Source organism: Lepisosteus platostomus, chromosome 6, assembly GCF_059453375.1.
Source record: "Lepisosteus platostomus isolate fLepPlt1 chromosome 6, fLepPlt1.hap1, whole genome shotgun sequence".
In the NCBI taxonomy this organism is placed as follows: Eukaryota; Metazoa; Chordata; class Actinopteri; order Semionotiformes; family Lepisosteidae; genus Lepisosteus; species Lepisosteus platostomus.
This window is the reverse complement of record NC_142616.1, coordinates 17,587,448-17,606,852: the sequence shown is the minus strand read 5'-3', so window position 1 is coordinate 17,606,852 and position 19,405 is coordinate 17,587,448. Positions and strand designations below refer to the sequence as shown.

The 19,405-nt window shown below is 41.9% G+C and overlaps 3 protein-coding genes across 6 annotated transcripts in view; 2 read left to right on the top strand and 1 right to left on the bottom strand.

The window, feature by feature from the left end:
- c6h10orf71 (chromosome 6 C10orf71 homolog) overlaps nucleotides 1–19,405 on the bottom strand; it is a 36,464-nt gene that overhangs the window by 2,318 nt on the left and 14,741 nt on the right. Inside the window, exons 3-4 of one of the 3 annotated variants that reach the window (XR_015939450.1) lie at nucleotides 16,824–17,297; nucleotides 7,013–7,751 (exon numbers count right to left, since the gene is read on the bottom strand). The exons of the other annotated variants lie outside the window; for them this stretch is intronic. The gene's annotated coding sequence lies outside the window, so the exon portion shown is untranslated. Of the gene's footprint in view, nucleotides 1–7,012; nucleotides 7,752–16,823; nucleotides 17,298–19,405 lie in introns of those variants that run through there. 3 annotated transcript variants of the gene reach the window in all.
- LOC148661156 (bone morphogenetic protein 2-B-like) lies at nucleotides 1,062–7,726 on the top strand. Of its 2 annotated transcripts, XM_088634491.1 has the most exons (6): nucleotides 1,062–1,626; nucleotides 3,103–3,215; nucleotides 3,551–3,690; nucleotides 3,775–3,891; nucleotides 4,647–4,845; nucleotides 7,278–7,726. In XM_088634491.1, the coding sequence occupies exons 2-6, from the start codon at nucleotides 3,119–3,121 to the stop codon at nucleotides 7,724–7,726; spliced, it is 1,002 nt and encodes a 333-aa protein (XP_088490617.1). In that variant the 5' UTR covers nucleotides 1,062–1,626; nucleotides 3,103–3,118. The 2 variants fall into 2 exon arrangements, with proteins under 2 accessions (XP_088490617.1, XP_088490616.1); XM_088634490.1 differs by lacking the exon at nucleotides 1,062–1,626 and having other exon boundaries at nucleotides 2,825–3,215.
- drgx (dorsal root ganglia homeobox) overlaps nucleotides 11,014–19,405 on the top strand; it is a 9,121-nt gene continuing 729 nt past the window's right edge. Inside the window, exons 1-7 of the mRNA XM_088634493.1 lie at nucleotides 11,014–11,171; nucleotides 11,567–11,675; nucleotides 12,992–13,092; nucleotides 14,520–14,621; nucleotides 16,440–16,612; nucleotides 16,992–17,104; nucleotides 18,149–19,405. The exon at nucleotides 18,149–19,405 is cut by the window's right edge and continues 729 nt beyond it. Coding sequence (XP_088490619.1) covers nucleotides 11,618–11,675; nucleotides 12,992–13,092; nucleotides 14,520–14,621; nucleotides 16,440–16,612; nucleotides 16,992–17,104; nucleotides 18,149–18,429 — 828 coding nt within the window. The 5' untranslated portion in view covers nucleotides 11,014–11,171; nucleotides 11,567–11,617 and the 3' untranslated portion in view covers nucleotides 18,430–19,405. The remainder of the gene's footprint in view (nucleotides 11,172–11,566; nucleotides 11,676–12,991; nucleotides 13,093–14,519; nucleotides 14,622–16,439; nucleotides 16,613–16,991; nucleotides 17,105–18,148) is intronic.

Genomic DNA, 19,405 nt, shown 5'->3' with positions numbered 1-19,405 from the left:
CTGCAGCAGAACAAAATAATTATAACAGGCTTTGAACATTTGTTTCCTAAAGTCAGCAGGAAGTGACCACGTGCCTAAAAAATGCTACAAATGAAGCATTTTATTTTTAACAGACTGCGTGTTGTTGACAAATTGTCTAAGTATCCCTTGTCCTTGGATAGGTAAGAAAATGTAAATCCCATTACGCATTGCCTATTCAAACTCAGGTTTCTTTAAGTTACGAAGAGCTCAAAACCCATTAAAACTGAAGGAGTATTGTATTCTTGTAAAAGACAATACTATCAGAAAATCTTAACCCCTCTCATGGTAGCGCATATCCACTGATGCAAGTCATCTAGTGAAAACACTTCTAACTAAAATAGTGCCAGCTTTTTTTTATTTTAAAATTTGTTTCTACAAATCATTTGAATGGTAACACACTTAAAGTGAGAAGAATGAATTAACGTTTTACGAATCGTTTCTCCTGGATATACTGAAGAAAATGGATACAGCAGACTGAAGACCGCTGGCCGTGGGGATGGAGGCTTTAAGGTTTTTAATCTTCTGGTTCATAAACCAAATCTTGTGCTCTTCGCGTTCCGTTGTGGATCTGTATACAGGAAAGAAAACGACAAAGAGCGCATCCAGACGACACTTACAGTAACTGCTCCATATCGGTTGCCCCCACTAGTTAGAAAGACAGTTTGTAGTTACAGCTGTTAAACCAAGACCAACCTGGACACTGTCAAACCCTGATCCCCTCAGGTGGCCCAGGAAGATGGTTTTTATCACAAAAATATACAGTATATATATATCTGCGTTAAGCCTGCTGCAACTCGTTCTCTGAGATTCCGTCGTCTTGGGCTCTGTTCTTGCTTCATGATGGGACACTTCAAACGTCAGCAGCGTCTATATCTTTTGTTACGGGGCCTTTTTTTCCTCTGTAGGGAGAGGCTTATAAAGACCAGAGTTGTTCACAAAGATAATTCTGTACATGAAGCGTCAGACCATTCTAAAATGTTTTATGTCCAACTCATGCATTTTAAGATTTAAAAAAAATATGTTATATAACCATGTTCATGTATTAGTTGGAATAATAATTACAAATAACTTTCCTTCGATTTAATATTAGAATTAACCCCTGCTTTTGTTTATTAATAACGATAGGAATTTTATCGAGACAATTCATTAATTCCAATTTGCGTGCCAAGGGTCTTGTTAGATAAATTAACGGATTTGTGCCGGTACTTGATAGCGCTTCGATAAAAGCTTTCAGAAATATTGGTGCGGGTTGAACTTTCCACGATTCTGAAAAAAGCACAAAGTTTTTTTCCGTGACAACCGTTAATGGTTTGGATTTAATCAGTAGTTCGCGTTTTCCTCCTTGATTACCAATTGATTAAATGTGCCAGAGACCTACAAATCCTTTGATCAGGGCGGTGATCTCAGCCGCAATCGCACTTGTTAACACTTTACCCCCGGCACTTTACAAACTTGATTGAAGATAATCCTCAATTTATTCAGCGGGGCCTGTAAATAGATCAGTGGGTTTGGTGACACTTCGTTGATATCGTTTAGCCGTTTATTCTCCCAGTAATTTGCTCTCCAGGGGATGTTTTGAAGAAAAGCTTTGGTGTGACGTGAAAGGTATGTTTTTGGAGAATGACAGCGAATAAATCTCTATTTTCATTTGCGTCACAGATCTGTCTCTTAGTTTACTTTTATTTCTAAGAGTAGGCTGGCAGCGTGCTGATAACAGGACAGGATCCTGAAAGCTATATGAATGCACACTTGCATGAGCAGGAAGTGTTCCAGCGCCGCGACTCGAACAGCGTTCATAGTGCGGTTTTTCTTGGTTAAAATCCCCGTTTTGCTTTGACGGGAATGTCGCGGTGAACGTCCCTTTGAAGTGTTCGTCTGCTCTTCACAAGTAGGGCTGCCGTGGAAAAGGGCTCTTGAGCCAACTTCAAGACATTAAAAAGCTATCTAGAACTGCTTTACAACAAGATTTCCAATTAGGGAAACCTGTAGTCATAGTCGAAGTCAAACACACTGCAGAGCTGAAACTGTTTTGAAGCGGCTGGCTGTCCAGACTAACGCGCCTCTATCTTTAAAAGACGTCCACAGATTAATATAACATTCAAAGAATATGGTGTAATATTGGGTATAATAAATATGTACATAGGGAAATCCCTCTCAACCAGTTGCACGTAAGAGAGATTAATACAATCTTCCATACATCACGTTTTGCATTCTTGGTTTGCTTAAAAAAAGTTAATGATGTTGAAATATTCATGTGAAGAAGGATATTGACGAAGCAACCTCTGAATGCGTGCTTTTGACGCTGAAAGGATGCATGGATAAGTTATGGCTTTATAATAATGGAGTATAAACATTCGATGCCTGAAGAAGCAAATAGCAAGATGTCTAGTTTTAATTAACGACAAAATAATACACCCATCTGGATTTGGCCAGAAACTGCGAGATGAACTTGAGACAATACAGACAAAGACAAGTTTCCTAGAGGTGCTGAAAGAATTGTGCGTGTTTAAACAGGTTTCCTAAGCATAAACTCAGAATCTGCACTGTGTGCCAGGGACGTTTAAGACGTGAAGACCCGCTAACAGCCTAAACAAATGACAGAGGCCTGCTGGGTTTTAATAATGCCATCAATTAACACTGTTTATCCTGGTTCATCGTGTCACCAAGGGGGTTGCCCACTCTGTCAATGTCATCAAAACACTGTACCCGAACATTTGATTTGGTTATATATGCAAAACTCGGTGGAGTCGCGGAGCTTTATAATGACTTGTCATCTTGTCTCTGGACCATTCGGGCACCGGGAGCGACAGCTGCGCTTCAGACTCGGGATGATCGCCGAGGGTTTTCCTACACCGTTGAAACCGTAGCGATTTCTCCAGCTAGCATGCGAGTCCGCTGCATGTGGATCTGCTCTCTGTGGACGCTGCTCTTCCAGCCCGGGCGGTTGTTAAGGATCCCGCAGACGGCTTCGGCGAGGCAGACAGAGCAGAACAGCGTGCAGGGGGTCGTCTCGCAGGCGATTCAGAAACTGCACGAAGTATTTGAGATTGGAGACTTGCCGCCAAACTTTCTTCCCCGCAGGAGACCTCCTCAGTTCATGCTGGACCTGTTCAACGCTGTGGCGGACTCAAACGGCATAACCAGGGATCCGGGGATTTTGGAAGGCAACATTGTGCGGAGTTTTGAGGACAAAAGTGAGGGGTGTTGCTTAATTAATTTATTTTTAAAACATATCCAGTCACAAAGAACCTCATACTGTCAAACCACCGCTGTTAGTACATCTGCAAAAATGCATTATATTAAAATAATGAAAAATATATATTAAGCACCCTGCACTTAAAAAATAACATTTTCAACATGATGATGTTTATTGTGACTGAAACTGAAATCATACCTCAAATTTAAAGATTTTATATTTTGATCAAAAAATCTGCAAAATAAGAGTAAAAAGGTAACAATTTTGACAATTGCATCAATCTGCGCATGAAGTGAAATAATGATGATTGTTGTCTAAACCCTCTTCCCCTAGTGCAATCCGATCAAACATATCATCTTTTCAACCTGTCATCTTTTGGAAAGAATGAGAAAATGATCAAAGCCGAACTTCGGATATTCAAATATAAACATAACTTTGTCGCTGGAAAACCGTTCGGGCATCGTTTCTGCAAAGTAAGTGCCTGCCGCCTCCCTCGCTAAAGTCGTCAGCGTTTTGTTTTGTGTTCTGCTGAACTATTGCTTCTTGCTTAATTTCAGGTGGATATTTACGAGTCACTCGACGGCGAGACGAAGCCCTGGAGAGGAAACCTGATTGCCTCCCGATTACTGCCCTTGTTCGCCCAGGGGTGGGAGGTGTTCAATGTCACACTCACTGTAAGCTCGCCGTGCACGTTCTCTTGACCCGCTTCTGTTACTGCCGCCGCCGGTGGTACTAAGGCCACCAGCGCGATCGCCGCTACACACGACTACTGCATTCCTACCGCAGCGAACTGCCTCTACGGCAGCTAGCATCAATACTGCCGCTACTACCAACGACGTTAATGCCCCGAAAACTCATCGCTGGGCTCTGAGCCAAGCTGCCCAGCCACGGTTTTGAAGCAGAAGCTCAGGGGTCCTTCAAGGAACGGCCACACGACATTCTTCGATTAATACGCAGTTGGCAGCCGATTGGCCCACTGTTACTCTTACTGTTACTTTCACTGCTGCTACCGTTTTCCTCTGTGTTACAGAATTAACCGTAACATAATACACTGTAATATATACTTATCTATAATGTAACGAACACATAAAATACATAGATACATAAAATAGTGTTAGTGTATAGGGTATTGGCTAACAGCAGTAAACGTTTATTGTACATTCAAGAGAGGCAGAAGACAGATTTGGCAATTTATTCATTAAACAATCGTTGAACCGAACATACGAGACAATGAGACAATACAAAGCAAACCAATAAAAAAACCTAGGATCTGTAATTACTTAATATCAGTAAGTCCCACTAGGGGCGCTTTGATCTAATAGGCTCTGGGCCCTATTTAGGTACTGTAGAGCCACCTTCGTTCTGGACAAAATACGGTATTCTCATAACACACTTCAACAGTAACTTTCTTTTTACATTCTCAAAACAGGTTTCAAAATGGATTCACAACAGCGATTCCAGTCCTGGTTTCCTGATCGTGACGACCCTGGCCTCAGGAAACGCGCTGGGACCCAGCGTAACGACTGCCGACAGGTACCAGAGACGCGCTGGCGGAAAACGAGCCTTCTTGGTTCTCTTCTCTGATGATGGGAGAAGGGCGTCAAAGACCCATATTTCACCTTTTCCAGGTAATTACCCTCCCAACATTGAGATTCTGTAGAAATGCACAAGCTGGAGAAAGGTCCACCTTTCCTTTTGCTGTCTTTCCATTGTTATCACTGGAGATACCGAAGTGCCGTGCACATCAAATTTAAAATCGGGTAATATTTCCCGCCATAAATGTGACTTGTTACTGGTGTGGGCTTTTATTCCTTGTTGAAAACAACGTGCATATTGCATGAATAAATTGCACATGCAGATAGTAATAGCCTCGCTTTGATATCTGGGCGTTTTGGCACAGTATTGAGACAGTTACTTACAAGGCCGCAATGCCTGGGGTTTAATTCCAGCTTGAGGTGACTGTGTGGAATCTGCTTGATCAACGCTGTTTGCATGGGTGTTCTTCAGGTGATCTGATCTGTCCCTACTTTCCAAAGGCTTGTCAGATGGGCAGGACTGCATAATCCAAAATATTTGGGTTGGGCAACTAGTAGTACCATGTGATGATACATGAACCCAAAGGCTGACTAGCCTTCTTTATTTTCAGGTTGATCTAAAAACATAAGAAAAGTTACAAATCCAAAGAGGCCATTGGGCCCATCTAGCCAGTTTGATAGTACTGTAGCTAATAGATCCCAGGATCTCCTGCTAATTCTTGAAAGAAACCAGGCTACCAGCTTCAACACCATGGCTGGGTAGCTTGTTCCACTCTCCCACAACCCTTTGGGAAAATAAGTGTGTCCCTTTCTTGGTTTTAAATGCACATCTGCATGGTTTCCAATGGTTCATGTTTCACTGTTCATTGTGAAGAAATTTGGGTTGACCCTATTAAGTGCCTTATAAGAGGATTTTGAATGCTTGTATCAGGTACAGTTCTTCTTTGTTCAAGACTTAAATTCCATCAGCCTGTCAGTAGTGACCAAAATTCTACACAATGTTCAAACTGAGCCATTAGTAGTGCAATATACAATTTTAACATAACATCCACTGGTTTAAATGATATGCTTTTAACTATACATCATAACATTTTGTTTGCCTATTTAATTGCTTGCCCATATTGTTTAGAAGATGTAACATAAACATCCTTTTCATAGCCTCTTCTAGCTCAGCATTTCTTTTTTTGTATTTAGTTTGTTTTTACTACCTCCATGCTAAACCCTGCACTTGTCTACGTTAAACTTCATCTGTAAGGTGTCTGCCCAGTTACGAATTTAATCTATTTTTAAATTTGATTTGCAGCTTCTACACTTTTTTCTAAGCCTCCTTATTTGGGATCATCAGCAAATCTGGCTAGTTTATTAACTATCCTGGAATGCAGATCATTGATATGAATTAAGAAGAGCAATGGTCCTAGAACAGAACCCTGCGGTACTCCCCTACTAACATCACATGCGCTGATGTTCTTTAATTGCTTGGTAGGGGAAATGAGTTTGTGGATCACAGTGGGGTTCTCCTTCAACACCTGTGAAAACCAGTTTGAACATCGCTAGGCTTGTTTTCCAGATGGTGGCAGGGCTTTTCTTAAAGGACGCTTTATGTAGCCTGAAATCCGTGAGAAGGATTTTTAAAAATGCCAAGATGCCCCTGTTATTTATTCCTTTATTTCACAAGGTCAGCCAACTGACTAAATTCCTAATTTGACTAATTTGTTTGAGCAGTCTAAGTGAAGTGTTGGGCAGCCCAGGGTTCATCCTCATGACCCTCTTGTCTGGAGCCTTGACACACGCATATCCTCGTCCACCTCTCAAGGTGTATGTTTGATTACATATTTTGGATAAGTTGGCTGATTAAGTTAATATGCATAGTGATGTGTGATTTGCTTGTAATCAGACCAATGAATGGGCTGTTATCAATGTGAGGTTGGCCCATTGCAATGGTGAAGGTGGTGCCTACTGCACCTCCCAGGAGATTGAATGACCCAGCAGGTGCCACCCAGCCCATTTGTTGTCGTTGCATGTGCAGAAGGTACCACCTTCCCCCATTCCATGGTCTGAGTCTGATCATAAACAGATCAGGTGCATTGTCATGACATTGTTTTTAAAACCTAGTACGATTGACTGAAGGGCCAATCTCCTTCATCATCCACAAGCTTTGGCCACATGGTAGCCGAGGAAGCGTAGGAGCTCCTGCTGTACGAAGTCAACATTTACATCTGAGCACCTGGTCAAAGCATGAAGCACAGAAACAGAAACAATGTTTTAGCTGAAAGAAATCCCATTTAAAGTAGCTTGCTAAGGAGCCATCTGGCAGGTTACACTGTTGACAAATTTCTGTTTTCAGTATCACTTCTTTGTGGTTTAAGTAGAACACACTAGGAAGTCCACCTTTACCACCCAATATTCATGATAAAAATGTAAAGCCTTTAGTCTTTGTGGAATACTTTTTCCGAGCACAATATCAATCTTGTTAAACAGTGGCAGAATTTGCTCCCTTGTCTAAAACGCTGCCTCTCTGTCTTCAGGAGAAAGCACCGTTGCTGGGGGTCAGGCAGCCCCTGCGCCAGTCCAGGCAGAGAACGCAGCTTCTCCAAGCAAGACGAGAAGCCGGATCCGGACAGCCCGCGCGGCCCCATTCTACGCTGAAGGGTATCCGAAGTCATGCCAAAGGCTGCCTCTGTACGTGGACTTTGAGGAGATCGGCTGGTCAGGGTGGATCATCTCTCCGCGGGGTTACAACGCCTACCACTGCAAGGGCTCTTGCCCCTTTCCACTGGGAGAAGGGTTAAGGGCCACCAACCACGCCACCGTGCAGTCCATCGTGAACGCTCTGAAGCTGTCTAGCGAGGTGGAGATGCCCTGCTGCGTCCCTGACAAGCTGCACTCCATTAACCTCCTGTACTTCGACGATGAAGAAAACGTTGTGCTCAAGCAGTACGACGATATGGTCGCAGTTAGCTGTGGCTGCCACTAGCCAGCAGGGTTAGACGGTGATGACCCTGCCATCAAAGCAAAGGGGAAAGTGAACAACAGACCCACCGAGCTGATTCGCAAAAGGTTTGGAGAATGAAAAACCCCTCTATTATACAGTAGGCAGTTCGGCATACAAGCTGGAAGAAGACCACAGCCATGCTGAGAAAGGCCGTTCTTTCTCTTTCTAACAAGCACACTGTTCTAGAAGATTAACAACATGCCCTGGTTGTTTAGCACAGTTAATGGGATCTCGCATAATAATCTGTTCCCTACTGTTCTTAGCTCATTGTATTTGATTGTTGGTGATTTTGTTTGTTAAAGTTTTGCTGTTCGTTGTTTTTAATTTGTATATTAACGAGATGTACATACTGTAAAAGAAAATAAAGGTTGAAATATTAATTATTTTCTTATTTTTCACATGCACAAACACTCAAACATAAGATTTTGGAGTAACTTAAAGCATTTCTCTAATAACACCGGCTTTTAGGGTTTAAGTTGGAGACAGTGAACATGATTTTCATACCTGGCTCTGTCAGTCTATAACTATATTTTAGTCTATCGTGCTGCCTTCAAGTAGAACTGAGCCTCACTATGTGGAGTGACGAGATTATTACCCAGAAAATGCAGAGGTTTCCATTATTGAATTATAAACTTATATATTTTTTTGTAACTCCGCTCCGAAAAATAAATTATATAAAAATCCGCGGAATCGAGAGAAGATATAAATATTTCAACGGTTCGATATGCACGTGCCGATAGTCGCGCATCATTTAGGAATGACAATTTTAAAATCCGAAACATTTAAGTAGAAAAAAATTAAACATTTAAGGAGAAGTTCGGAGGGGTAAATACTGTATATATCCATACAAACACAGAGCTATGTTCTACAAAATATATTTAGGACAAAATCCTTTAGTAGTTTGCGTGCGTTTTTAGTGTACACATGTACGCTTCTTTCTCAAACTCTTTTCACTTTATCGAACAGTTTAGACACGATATTTAATTTGTTTTTCTTAACACTAGGTATAATGCACATACGTGTGGTTATTTTAGGAATGTATTCCTAAATAAAAATAGACAAAACATAAATGAATTCTAAAATACCCCTAAAATATGAATGTAAGCAACTTCCATTCAGAAAAGAAACAGTAAATTAGGGACGGTCACCTCTTTTCTCCCTTCAGTCGTGTGAAGTATGATCAAGATATCATGAATAACAGAAGTCATCACCAGTGTGCTTCTGCTAATTGGCATATGTACAGTATGTCCTAGTGTCTATTAATTTGTCCTGTATTTGGTATTTATTTATTAGGCCAGTTCACATAAAGATGAGAAAATGGACCATTTACAAGTCCAAGTACTGTAGGTAGCTGCGTCCTCTTTTCTAAAAGTCCTGTCTTCTTGGACCACAAAGATCCAAGTGTCTGGTGTCTTTGGCGCTGACCGAGGTGCTGAATCCTTTCTCTGAACCCGCGCCGAAGCGAGCTCGTGAGAGTTCTATTCAAAACAACCGAGATCTACAAATGAGCGTTCAATTATTTTTTAAAAAAAAAAACGTACCGAAAAGCGAATTATTCGTGTGCACTCCTACTTTCGGATAATAATTATAACAGGGATAATGTTTTGCAGTTTATTTCTCTTCTCTAGCACGAATTTAGAACGGTATTTTTTAAGATAGAAAAAACCACTGACGAATAGAAAAGCGTGTCTTTTGTTCATGTAATTGAGAATATCGCTGTTTTTGGTTTAGATTGCATAATCTATCCGTATATTATATTCGTAATGCTGTTTCTATTTACATATATTATATAAACTATATACAAAGACTTACATAGTTAACTGATTTATCTTTTTTCAGCAAATTGAAATAAAACTCCTCACCAGGAACAGTTCTTTATATACACGCCTGCATGCCATAAATGTATACCTTGCCTAACATGTAAAAGGTAAGCGAATATTCTCCAAATTATTTTAAATTTCTGCATATACGGCACATGTGGAAACCGTTCCCCCCAGCACAGTTATCTTTGTTCCCCCCACTCAAATGATATACTTCTATTCTGGATATAAACTTTTTTATTGCCGCGGAGATCTGTCCTTCAGAACAGAATATGAGCAGCGTCTGCATATTTATACATAACTGCACATGAGGGCTCGGCACTCGCTTCCTCTTCTCGTGTTAATGGTCTGCCGGTTTATTTCCGCGGATGGAGATGCATCCGAGAGGCGAAGTCGCGCAACACCGGCGAAGGGGTCTCCCACCCCTTTAAGGGCTCTTCCCCGTGTCTCTAACACGCCTGTAACATTTCCCTGTACCGATTGCCAGCCTTTATGAAATATTCAATTTCTGAAGTCTATCCAAAAAAACAATCAGCCTCAATATTGTCTAGACAAAACACAGACCAAAAGTTATCAACAGTTGCTCGATTTCAATTTTCTGACGCATCTTACCGAGGTCATAATACCAACTTTATTTTCAGCGGTGCATAAATTAATTACACGCATTTAATAACCAAAATATCATTATATTCCCCCCTTAATATCATAAAGCCATTACTCCGGGGAAGCACTTAATAGCGCAGGGGGCCGTAACAGGCTATTATCCTTGTGTAATGCTATTAGAGAACCAATTATGCGCCATTATACCTGTTTTTTTTTTTTTGCCGTTTATGTGATTTCGTCCAATCCCGCCCCCGACTTCAAAATTTCAGCTGGTACTTAGAGTCTAATTTTCAGAAGGCAGAGAAACGACGATCTCTCTCCACCGTGTCCCTGATGCGTTTTAAAAGTAATTGAAAGGGTCCCGCTGCATATCATTTGCAGGGGAAAGCGAACATAAATCCGAGACCCCTTGCTGTGAACAAAATCAAAATTTGGTAGCGCGAGCGCCTGGAAAGTGAAGCCCTGAGTAAAGTGGACCCCCCAACCCATCTAATGTGCAATTACGGGTCTGACAGTAAATTTAAAATCCTGAAGCAGTCATCTTGGTTTTAATATAAAAACGAAAGGGGAAAAAAAAACGTACTGTCTTAAAAGGGCGTGAATGTTTACGATTTGTGATCGCGGCGCATAGCTCCTGGTAATTGTGGAAATAAGGACATTTTTTTAAAAAATATTGGGTACTGTTGAGAAATGACGTCCTCGTCCACGTGAGGTCTTTGGAAAGCCCAATGGACCTATCCAAGTCACTCACGGAAGACAATGCTGGAAATAATCAGATTAAGGCCAATTATGCGTGAGATTATAAAGGCAAGTGCTGAGAGGCTGAACATGCTGGAGACAGTTATAAAGACATCTGGTCACTCCCAGGGCTGGGCTCTCTTTCTCGCTTTGTGTGTGTGTGAGAGAGAGGGAGTGTGGAACAGTAACACGCTCAGACGCACAGGAGCAGCTTGCATCTTCCCAAAGGCTATAACAGCGGCTGTGAATCTGCTCCAGGAAAATAGGTATGTACCGTTATCTGTCTGGTGTCTGCTGATACAGTAGATACGTAAATATAGTACACTGAAACATTTAATATATACAGTACATACAATTTTGTTGTCCTTCTATGAGCATTTGAAGCGCTTATTGAACAAGATACAATTTTTGAAGTTATGTGTACCTCAGCTGCACCTTAATTCTGCCAGACAGTGTACTTTGTAATCTTAAATATACAGTAGTAAATACCGGGGATATCTAAGGTCTGCATGGCTGGGTTGTCTTATCTGTGAACAAAATGTGTCTCATTCGCGTGTGAAACCGATGGCTTATTGCAAACTCATTAAAACAGTTCCAGATGTTCTCGCTCGAGTTCGTCTGTTATTGTTACATTTCTTTCACACATGAAATGGTCTTTTAGGTCTGAAGCGACACCCCCTGCGTAAAACAAAGTTCCTCACCGGACGGCGCGATGTTTTACTTCCATTGTCCACCGCAGTTGGACGGGGAGTGCTGCAGAACTAATACCTGTGAGTAAAACACCAGCCTGGCTTGTTCTCTGGACTTGATTGGCATCATTAGTACAGGAATACTAACTATGGCACCGAAAAGGGACTCTAGGTTATCTTGATCCTGACGCCAGTTTTAGGATCTGTACTTGCGTATCCCCGTGTCTTTCTTATTTCTCAAGATTGTTTTCTTTCTTTGCATGAGGAGAGCATGGTCTCTTTTCTTTCCAGGATCCCTTTTTGTGAAGTAAGGGAATCTATGCGGGGATTTAAAATAAGCATTTTTTATGTCATTCACATATTTACCAATTGAAAATGACGATTCATCTTTGCCACTTCCAAATGTTCTTTCAGTCTGTGCGTTCCATTCTAGGTTCTTGAATATGCTTAACTCACAAAAAGTGAAGGCCCAGAGCGAATTATAAATTGCAGGTTTTAATCTAGATCTACTAATCATCGTCTTTGTAGGTCACAATATTTTTTCCCACAAATATATTTTGAAAACTAAAATCACGATGTCCAGAAAGTGTCCTCTAAGTAAATTAACCGGCTGTTTGATTCAGGAAATGTATTGCCTTAGAACCTGACGGGTCATGTGAATATTATGTGTCCCGGTACCTGAGCAGTCAGATCTGTTTCATCCCTTACGGATGACGTTATCTGATGTCATTTGTTGCATTTCAAAATGGGCATAAATACCTGCAGATTTGGAGGAAATCGCGCTACTGTTGTGTCAAGGGGCACGTTTTTGCCGAAGCTACTGTATAAGACAAAGTTTATTTATTTGTTTGTTTGACTTGCTCTTTGCCACCTGCCTCCCTTGTTTGTAGAGAAGCTGGTTTTGCCCTCAGGCGCCGACCGCTTCTTTTTTGTCTTAGTGATCACAGATGTTTGGTGTCAACCCTCTAGTCGACAATTCAATCTGGGCACGCTCCTCCTTTCTCCCAACTGTCCAAATTAATCTTTTATGTTGTTATTCTAAATATTTGTAAATAATAAATCACCATTAAAATAGCCAAACCGTCTAAATACGCTGTGCCCTGGAAGCAATCTGCAGCCTTATTTGCATTTTAAGGTGTAATAATCTAATATTCTATTGTCTTCACGGAAATAAAGCTTCTAAAACTCCCTCGCTCGTGGCTTATTTTTACGTTTACAATGTACAAATTTATATTCTTGATAAATTCCTGATTTAATGTTAAAATGTATTTTAGTCCAGATAAATCTTGTACTTTTGCATTCAAAGACAACATGTCCTTACTGTTCCTTGACTCAGAAGGCCAAAAGTTGTCTCGGTCGTTAAAAAAAAATCTGCTGTGCTTTAATGACCATTTCAGTGAACACCAGCAGTTTTGGGAGTCACGCTGCCGGGGACTTCGATGATGGTTTCCTAAGAAGAAAACAACGGAGAAACCGAACAACGTTCACATTGCAGCAGGTAATAAATAGCGCTCATGCCCGGCATTGTTTCACTGACACTGGGCGTCAGTTCAGCGGACCCGTGAACACGAGTCATGTGCTGGCCGTTCTGCATGATCCGGGAAACGCGCACAGCCGGACTGCGCTGGCTGCACACTGTGTATAATGTGTCGATTTCCTTCAAGAGAAAACTTGCTGTCTTTAGATGCCCGAAAGGATTTAAAGCAGCATCCTGATTGACCTTTTTATTGTATCGCGTTCTCCTTAGGAAGAAAGCAAAAGTAAAGGTGTGGAATATGTTAGAGCAATTTTTTTTTTTTAATGAGTGCGGCCCACAAAGTGAACGGAGAAAACGGTGACATGGTTACTACTAGAGACATGTGGATGTCTCGAATCCCTTTCTTGTGAATGGTCTGCTGTCGGTTATATAAAGTTTATGTAAAAACATGGACCAGCCCGCTATTGAGATACTGCGTTGGTCTGAAGTTATTATTTTTTTTTTCATGATACAGCGACAGTGTCAGACAACAACCGCTGCGTCGCGGCCTCCCTTCTGATTTTAATTTTTTCCACAGAAAGAAAGTTTTCTAAGGTGCGAACTAAATGAAATTAGATTTAGAATTACTTCGAAAATGTGCGCTGCTGCCGACGAGGCCCACATAACAAAAGCAGAACATTCTCATTATTACGATTGTTGTTGTTGATGTTTGTGTTGTGAAAGACTGCTTAAAGCATTCCGATTTTTTCTTTACTTGGCTGCACTTATGAGACCAATATAAACCACCTGAGGTCAAGTTGTGGCCGTCGGTAGCAGACAATTAAAAAAACAACAACAAAATGACAAAGTTCGCATCCTGCATATCGTCGTCATTTTCCACTTTTAATCGCAGTTATTATTCTTGTGGAAAAGAAGCGCCGCACAGGCCTTCACCAATGGTAAGGGTCCGCCAGCGTGTGGCACAGAGATCACTGTTTCCACTGAAGGAGGCGATAACGGAGACCTTCGAATTTGGACATTCCTGTGGGCAACCATAGTACCCAGAGAGCCACAAGAGCAACCGTGGATTAATACAGTGATAGCAGCAGCATTTCTATGACACAATATTCATAAAAGTCTGTATTATTCGTGTCTCCTGCATACATGTATTTCATTCTATAGCCCTGCGGACATGATCACATGTTTATGTAAGTGGAAAACATATAGGAAATCACATATTGGATTTACGGCACTGTAATACATGTACTTTTTTATGTATGACACGAACTGAGAGATTTATTTAGAAGATTTATAACTTCCTAAAAAAAAGGAACTTAAGAAAAGAAAAGGACCATAGGACTTAAGACAATTTAAAAATAGTGGTGACCAATTCCGACGTTGAAAGTGATTCCTGGATCATCCGTAGTAAGACTGCCTCATCTCTCACGAATCATTTCTTTTCATTTCAGTTAGAGGCTTTGGAAGCAGTTTTTGCACAGACTCATTATCCCGATGTGTTCACGAGAGAAGAGCTGGCGATGAAAATAAACCTGACCGAGGCTCGTGTCCAGGTGAGTAGTTGATCTGAAGTGAAAGATGAGCAGACTACAGAGCAAGGAAACAATTTTTTTTTTTTACATTAGTAATGTTCAGAGCACGTTTGGCCAAAGAAAGTAAATTAAGCCAATCTGTCATTTTCGCGATGCACTTTAATAACATCAACATAATGTGGAATATTAGATTAGGTTGATTAATCGGTCATTCATAATTAACTACTGATAATGTTCTACACTAATTTGTCCGCGTCTCTAAGGCACTAAATTACATCGATGCTCCATTCATTTCCGTGCCACGAAAAAAAAGGAATAAAAGATGCTATGCTTTTAACGATGCAGGAGGATCTTACACATTTCCCGATAATATTATATATTATATATTATATATTGTATAGTATATATTATATAGTATATATTATATACATGCCGATATATATATATATGATGTTACACGGTCAGTACAGGAGGTCTTGCATTTGACAATTTATATTCTGTACTTGTTCTGCAAAAAGATCTGCAGTTATATAAACATGGCCACGTGTAATTAAATTCAATGTGTCCTATATGTAATTTCCTGCATTCCAGATTTGCTTTTGGGTTTTGGTGCAAGCGCAGATTTAATTGTAAGAAATATAATAGTTTGCCTTTTGTTCCCCTGGGTCATCTTACTATCGCTTAAAACCAATGACTGCAGAGAGATAATGGAATTCGCAGCTGTAAATTAGGGATTGTAAACAAATTATTTCTCTCTAATCGGATTACGAGATTCGTATTATTAAATCTGAACATGAATCAGTGGCAGCATGCAGGGATATTAAACTTACATTATTATTAGAAAATAAATTTTCTTTTTGTTGTAGTGTGTAGACCTTCTTTTAAGTGTCAATTGGCCATTGCCGCCTTAAGACCAAACTGCAAATTGAGATAAATGGGGCAATTATAGACCATTCAGAAGGAGGAGATCATGACTTCTTGCTGGAAGGTGCAGGGGTGAGATAGTGTTGTGACAATTAAATTCTGAATATTGTTGTTCTGCCAGCAAACTGTTGTCTTTTATTATGCTGAGTGAATGCTATATATATATATTTGTGCTCGTGTTGACATCATTGTACCTATGCACAATAAGCGCAAGCCTGCGGAGATGCGTTTCATTATTGGCTCTTTCCTATTCAAATATGATTAATGCGTTAGAAAGCCCAGTCTTAATCGAATCTGATGTTGTCAAACAATCACTAAATAGGGAAATAAACGACTTCATCATGCTTCTCTCTCAGAAGCAGGGGAACTGTCAGTGGGAAGTCATTAAAATATGATAATGAAAAATTGCTCAATTAAATGTTGTTATAGCCAATGACCTTCATTCAATTAAGATACAAGAACTTCCCTGCATATGCTCAGCATTTATGTCCTCGAAGTTTGAAAATAAGTCGTCACGTACAGTGAGGTCCAGTCAGGCACCTTCAATTAAACAGGAAGGATAAACCGTTTCTTTATTTCCGGCGTCGACGAGGTAACTGAAAAGGTGACACATTACCGTTGATATCTTTACACAATGACTATGAAATTGATAGAAATACCTACCAATTTTATCCCAAGAATTTGAGAATATCTTATTAACCCTTGTCCAAGAACGACATTTAAAGCGCTTTTAAAATACGAGGGAGAAAAAGTTGTGACGAGGAACAAGATTACAGTGGGTATTATACAGAAATACATAACGCTCTGTGCCTATGATTCCGCACGTTAAATATTATTCATTGAAATCGGATTAAATTATACATAGTTATCTATAGATCTATTTTTATTTTTTCCCGAATATTTCATATCTTATAGGTGTGGTTCCAGAACCGGAGAGCCAAATGGAGAAAAACGGAAAGAGGGAGTACGGACGCAGAGGGGGGCAAAGACTCGCTGGGCGAGGGCGCCCCCCCAGCGACCAACATGGCCTCGCCGGCGCCCCTTGAGCAGGGCAGGAACAAGAAAGAATCGCTGGAAATTCAGCAAAGGTGCGGCCGGTCAAAAATCCAGCGTCGAGGTGCACAGTCCGTTCTTTTAGTTACTTAAAGAGACCCATGAGTGTTCTGCGAGTTTCGGGGACTTGTGCGACAGGGGTTCATGCTTGTTAGGAGAAAAGAAAGCCCAGCAGGGAACATGCCTGCGCTCTGCCCGACTATAGCAGGCTAACCAACCCGGAGTGCTGGGACTCATTTACCGTACCTGTATATAGCAAGGCGGACTGGAATAGGGAGCGCTAAACTGTTCAGCAGAGTGCGCAGCTGGAGCCCGGCTTCCGGAAGCACTCCCTGAACCTCGTCGACTCGTCTGGTTATCGTGTCATGGCATTCAGTTCTTCAATTTAAGCCCCTCTCATGTTTTCTTTTCAAGCATAAACAGGACTGTGGGTCCCGGCGGTCCGTTCTTCCCGTCCTGCCTGCCCGGGACTCTCCTCAACACAGCCACGTACGCCCAGGCGCTGTCTCAGGTCGCGACTCTAAAAGGTAGGAGCTCTGCTTCTGGCCTGTTAAAAGTGACAGTCGGGCGCCATGCTTCAGCCACTGGCCCAGCGATAACTGACCTGCTTCCAGTTTATTGAGAAGCGATATCGGTGAGAAGAACCGAAATATTGTAGCAGTAGTGGCTGATTCTCCATATGATGGTGGCCCAAGTATTGATCACTTACTGTACTGTAATCTGTGAAATTGAAAATATAGACAATAACGAATAAATTGGACCCCAAGGCTGTGTATTAGTCACTAAAGTGATCATATATCCTTATTTAAACAAATTGAACTCACTGAAGAACTCGAATAGGTCTATAGGAGGCAGCCCCACATTGAAACACGAATAGCTGGTACCTCAAGCCCTGTGGTTCTGTGCAGTGTTAGCAAAATAAAGTGCTTTAAAAATAAATAAGATGACAATCAAAAGAAGAATGGTGCTATTTGTCAGCTCCAGGCTCCAATATCAAGTGTGCTGTTTTGGTTCCTTAATTCTGTGTGGTGTGAGGTGTGGTTCCGGTGATGTAGTGCTGAAGAAGGGTGCTACCGTATGTACAGTACATCTAGACTAGAACAGTCAGTTCTCGGGCAGAAAGGCTCTTTTAATGATTCAAGAAGTGGCCTTATTGATCATGTTTTCCAATAGAGTGGGTATATTAAACTGAATTAGGAATGTTGCTGTTTGTGTTTGTAGCCAACTCCTGGGCAGAAATGTGACTGAAATAATTTTCTTAGGATGCGTGTGAGTCCACAGCCTGACCAGGCTGACTCTAAAAAGTCTCCTGCAGAGAAAAAAAAAACAGCCCAGGGTAGAGCCTCCACAGACTGCCCTGTGTAAAAGGCTCTGTTCGCATCCTAGCGGACAGAAGCTTCTGTGCAGTCCGTCTCGGAATTTTCTGCAGAGTGGGAAGAGAAAATGCCCTGTGCTGGTCAAAGCCATTATCACCCGCCCTCATGACTGTCTTCATTATCCTGGTGTAAGTGCGACCGGCGCTCTGTGGCATTACGCGCGCTGCAGCTCTGCTCTGCTCTGTGTCCACCCAGGGGGGCCCCTCTGTTCCTGCTGTGTGCCTGACCCGATGGGTCTGTCCTTCCTGCCCACCTACGGGTGCCAGAGCAACCGGACGGCCAGCGTGGCGGCTCTGCGCATGAAGGCGCGGGAGCACTCCGAGGCCGTGCTGCAGTCCGCCAACCTCCTCGGCGCCGGCGGCAGCCCCAGTCCCAGCCCAGCGGCCAAGCCCCCGGCCCAGGATGGCGGCGGCAGCGGCGGCGCTGACAAGCCACAGCGCCCCAAGGACCAGCCGGAGAAGAAGAGAAACTTGTGAGCGGGACCAGCGCGCGGGACAGCATCACCGCACCAAAACGGCCCGCGCAGAGGACCCTGGAGAGCAGGACACCAGGGGGCGCTCATTCCTCCCCCGGACAAGCGCGCCTGTCCCCCGGCGGCTTCCGGATTCGAGAAGACAATTCCTCGCGTGGGACGATTTTCGTTCTTCCGAATGCTTATTTATTAGTGAGCGAGTCCCTCCCAGTATTGGGCCCTTCCTAATTTAAGTGTAACGGCAGTCAATTCCAGTGGACCATGCCTGTAAACTGGTTTGCAGAAGCAGACTTATCCAGTCAACCGGACACTGTCTTAGGGTTGGTTTAGTTTGTATTCTCACAAAGAGGAGAAATTGGCGGGTCTTCCACTTCATTGAACTTCGTTTCGTCAGTTCAACTTCAGTTCTGGGATATTAACAGTTCGGCTGCCATCCTGGAAGTTCTGGTGTGTTTGAGGCCCTCCATTACACTATGTGGGCCCTTAGTCACCAGCTGTACAGATACTTTACCTCCACAGCCAGTATTTCTTAGACATCCTGCAGCCTCTTACCGAAAAAAAAAAGCAGCTGACAGATGTGCTGCTTATCACTCAGTATTGCAAACTGGATTTACTGGTCCCATTCTATAAAATGGGCAGTGCGTTTCTGTGTCAAGAAAGCTGAATATTGACGTTGCTTTCTTCCGGTTAGTTGTTGTCAATTCATACTTGTTTTATTGTTCCAGGATGATTTTCTTTTTGTAGAGAGTTGTGCTTCACACATGACATCTGACAATTATGAATATGCAATGTACCATCAGCTCAGCGATATGTTCTCAATAGCCAGGCTTTATTCCTGTACTGACATGTATTTTAAAACAATTAAAAAGATGTAGACATTTATGTACATCTCCTGTAGCCTATTGCTTGGGCCATCTGGCTCTAATTAATTATTAACTTATTTCCCTGTACACCTAGAAAAAAATGGACTTATTATTTAT

Bases quoted from the DNA above. Each gene is read 5' to 3' on its own strand.
- LOC148661156 (XM_088634490.1), top strand. From the start codon at position 2,906: ATGCGAGTCCGCTGCATGTGGATCTGCTCTCTGTGGACGCTGCTCTTC. The intron at 3,691-3,774 runs GTAAGTGCCTGC...GCTTAATTTCAG, and splicing joins TCGGGCATCGTTTCTGCAAA to GTGGATATTTACGAGTCACT. The intron at 4,846-7,277 runs GTAATTACCCTC...CTCTGTCTTCAG, and splicing joins CCATATTTCACCTTTTCCAG to GAGAAAGCACCGTTGCTGGG.